This window comes from Octopus bimaculoides, chromosome 5 (assembly GCF_001194135.2).
Source record: "Octopus bimaculoides isolate UCB-OBI-ISO-001 chromosome 5, ASM119413v2, whole genome shotgun sequence".
NCBI classification, from domain to species: Eukaryota; Metazoa; Mollusca; class Cephalopoda; order Octopoda; family Octopodidae; genus Octopus; species Octopus bimaculoides.
Window position 1 is genome coordinate 97,272,679 of NC_068985.1, and position 3,249 is coordinate 97,275,927.

A 3,249-nucleotide genomic window follows, 5' to 3' on the forward strand; every position below is an offset into this window, starting at 1 on the left:
TATATATATATATATATATGTATATGTATGTATGTATGTGTGTGTATGTGTTTGTCCCCCAACATCGCTTGACAACCGATGGTGGTGTGTTTACGTCCCCGTAACTTAGCGGTTCGGCAAAAGAGACCGATAGAATAAGTACTAGGCTTACAAACAATAAGTCCTGGGGTCGATTTGCTCGACTAAAGGCGGTGCTCCAGCATGGCCGCAGTCAAATGACTGAAACAAATAAAAGAGTAATAAAAGAGTATTGGTCATTATCAATGGTTGGTTTTACATTTTGTCCCTTATTGATATAATAAAGACCGGTCAAATACTGAGGTTAATATTATTGACCGTTCCCTCCTATTCAAAAAAAAAAAAATTAAATAGAGTTTTAGCCTTCTGTCGATGCAAGGTATTATCATTTTCGTAATCTTTCCTCCCAGAGCGTCACGCCATTGGAATTACCACCTTTTGGAAGTTTTTAAATTTTATCTCCAGAAAACAATGGCTTATAGACGTTCCAACACCATATCAATCAGTCGAATTAATCTTACCAACTGTATTGATATTGCCAAAAGTACCTCACAGACATCGGAAAATAAGAGGACATCATGGTTTTGAAGCGAAATTCTTAACCATTTGGTCAAGACTGGATTCTTAGACAAACAGACATGCACGCAGGCAATCAATAACTAGAGGTGATTTCTGTATTTCAAGAAAAATATCGAAATTCACAAACCTGACTCGGTACTTTATTGTACCATTCTTGTAAAGATGGATCATCTTGTTCGGCATCGTAACCAGGTGAAACGAAGCATGTTTTTCATTTGCAAAATATAAATCAGGTACCCAAAGCTTCTCAATGAATTTGGTGTTCAGTTCGAGGAACTGGTCTTCGAGATAGCTGGAATAGTCTAAACGGGGATCATTCCATATCTGGGTGAGGATAAAAGTCATTGTGTAATCCTGTCAGAATAGAAGAAATGAAAATCTGACTATAAGGCTTATTTTGTGAAAGCATGAGTTAAGCTAGTTTAATACACACACACACACACTAATATTTATCTATCTATCCCCACCTCTCTCTCTCTCTCTCTCTCTGTATATATATATACATACATACATACACACACACACACACATATATGCATATCTAAATGTATATATATATATATTTGTCTATATATAAAAAAGAATAAGATAAAGAGACCAAAGGCATAAGTAGAATTATATTTTATGTATAATGTCTTACAGCTGTTTCAGGGAAAATTCAATGTATCCCTTCATCGGAGACGGTAATAGTAGAAGAATGGATTATTACATCTATGAGAGGAGATTTGTAGTAATAAATAAGAGCGATGCGTAGAAGAAAGAACAAAGAAGAAAAAGTACTTGGAGTATAGTTCCATTCCAACAGTAAACATCCATGTTATATGTATATATGTATATATGTGATATATATGCATATATGTAGTTTAATAAATGACAGAGGAAGAGGGAACTTCATTAGCTTACAGTTGTTTCTGCTTTAAGACGCAATGCACTCTCACCTCAGTCCTTGTGCATCACCTTATAGTTTCCTTTGAAGCTGCGAAGAGTTAGAACAAGAATATTGAACAATCAGAGCCTTTTGTGAACACCGTCTACCGAAAATTTCAGGTCTGTAATGGCTGTTAGTGGAGGCACATGACCTAGTTGTTAGAGCAGCGGACTGCTGGTTGAGGAATCGCGGGTTCGAATCTCAGACTAGGTGATGTGTGCGTTAATGAGGAAAACATCAAAGTTCCACGCGTCTCTGGTAGAAGGTAATGGCGAACTTCTGCTGACTCTTTCGCTACAACTTTCTCTCACTCTTTCCTCCTGCATCTAGCACCTCACCAGTGACGGACCGGTGTCCCGTCCAGGTGGGGAACCTATACGCCAATGAAACCGGAAAAACCGGCCGTTATGACCCAGGCATAGCTCGAGAAGGAACAAACACACAATGGCTGCTAACTGCAGATTTCAGGCCAAACAATCTTAAGTGAAATGAATGTTGGGAGTGTTTACTTACCATTGCTGACTCAGATATCGAATCAATACTATAGATATAAAGATGAACTCTGACCTCGGTTGGAATCTCTGCAAGAGAACAAATGCAACATGTTACATCATTCGTGGAATGTATAGGTAAAGGTGGTGGGGAGCGACGGTAAGTCCAGTTAATCAATTAGCCAATCAGTATCTGCTGAAACCCCCTTCGGTCATGACTGACCATAGGATTGCACCTGGAAAGTTACCCTCCCAGGCACAAGTCCGTGCAAAGTTGTTTATGGAAGGCCACCAGTCGCCCATGCATACCGGCTTCCCTATCCAAGGGAAAGGCAAAGGGGCCGATACAGCTTGGCACCAGTGATGTCGCAACTCATTTCTACAGCTGAGTGAACTGGAGCAAGGTGAAATAAAGTGTCTTGCTCAAGAACACAACACGCAGTCCGGTCCGGGATTCGAACTCACAACCTCACAATCGTAAGCTCGACGCTCTAACCACTGAGCCATGCGCCTTCAATATCTATTGATCTGAGCCATGCGCCAATCAGTATCTGTTGATCTTGTTACAAGGCGATGATCTTGCAGAGTAGTTACCTCGCGGGGAAAATGCTTAGAAGCATTTCGTCCGTCTTTACGTTCTAAGTTCTAATTCCGTTGAGGTCGACTTTACCTTTCATCCTTTCGGGGTCGATAAATTAAGTACTAGTGGAACACTGGGATCAGTGTAATTGACTTACTCTCTCCTCCTAAATTGCTGGCCTTGTATCAAATTTGAAACCGATATCAATTGACATTATGAGTGTAACCATAGCTGTGCGGTAAAGAAATTCTTTGATTCGATTCGATTGCCTGTGACTTTAAACGAATGCGTTCTTCCATAGACTAGGGTTGGTACAATCCGAACCGAACTTTACGGAAACCAATCTGGTGTACTGTGTGGGTTTTTTGGAATTTAAATCTAACCTCTCATACGGTTTAACACCAGCACCCGGCTTTTGCGAACCGTTAATGGCGTTCACAATGAATGTTGCCATCATCGGGCTAATTCTCTTCCGGTCTGAGGTCAGCAGATATCGTGATGTGTTGCCTTTTACTACAATACTTTTAAGTGTGATATGTGATGGCGTCTTTCTCCTTCCCACCTTAGTCTCAGAAAACCTGCATAATGTCATAGGTGCTGCTCCTCCTCTTTTCATTAAGCCATATATATATACATATATATATATATATATA

The 3,249-nt window shown here is 40.0% G+C and overlaps 1 protein-coding gene across 1 annotated transcript in view; it reads right to left on the reverse strand.

Annotated features, from left to right (window-relative positions):
- Positions 1-3,249, reverse strand: part of LOC106877673 (glycine receptor subunit alpha-2) — a 23,286-nt gene that overhangs the window by 7,931 nt on the left and 12,106 nt on the right. The window contains exons 4-5 of the mRNA XM_052968081.1: positions 2,039-2,106; positions 747-951 (exon numbers count right to left, since the gene is read on the reverse strand). Of these exons, the coding sequence (XP_052824041.1) occupies positions 747-951; positions 2,039-2,106 (273 nt within the window). The remainder of the gene's footprint in view (positions 1-746; positions 952-2,038; positions 2,107-3,249) is intronic.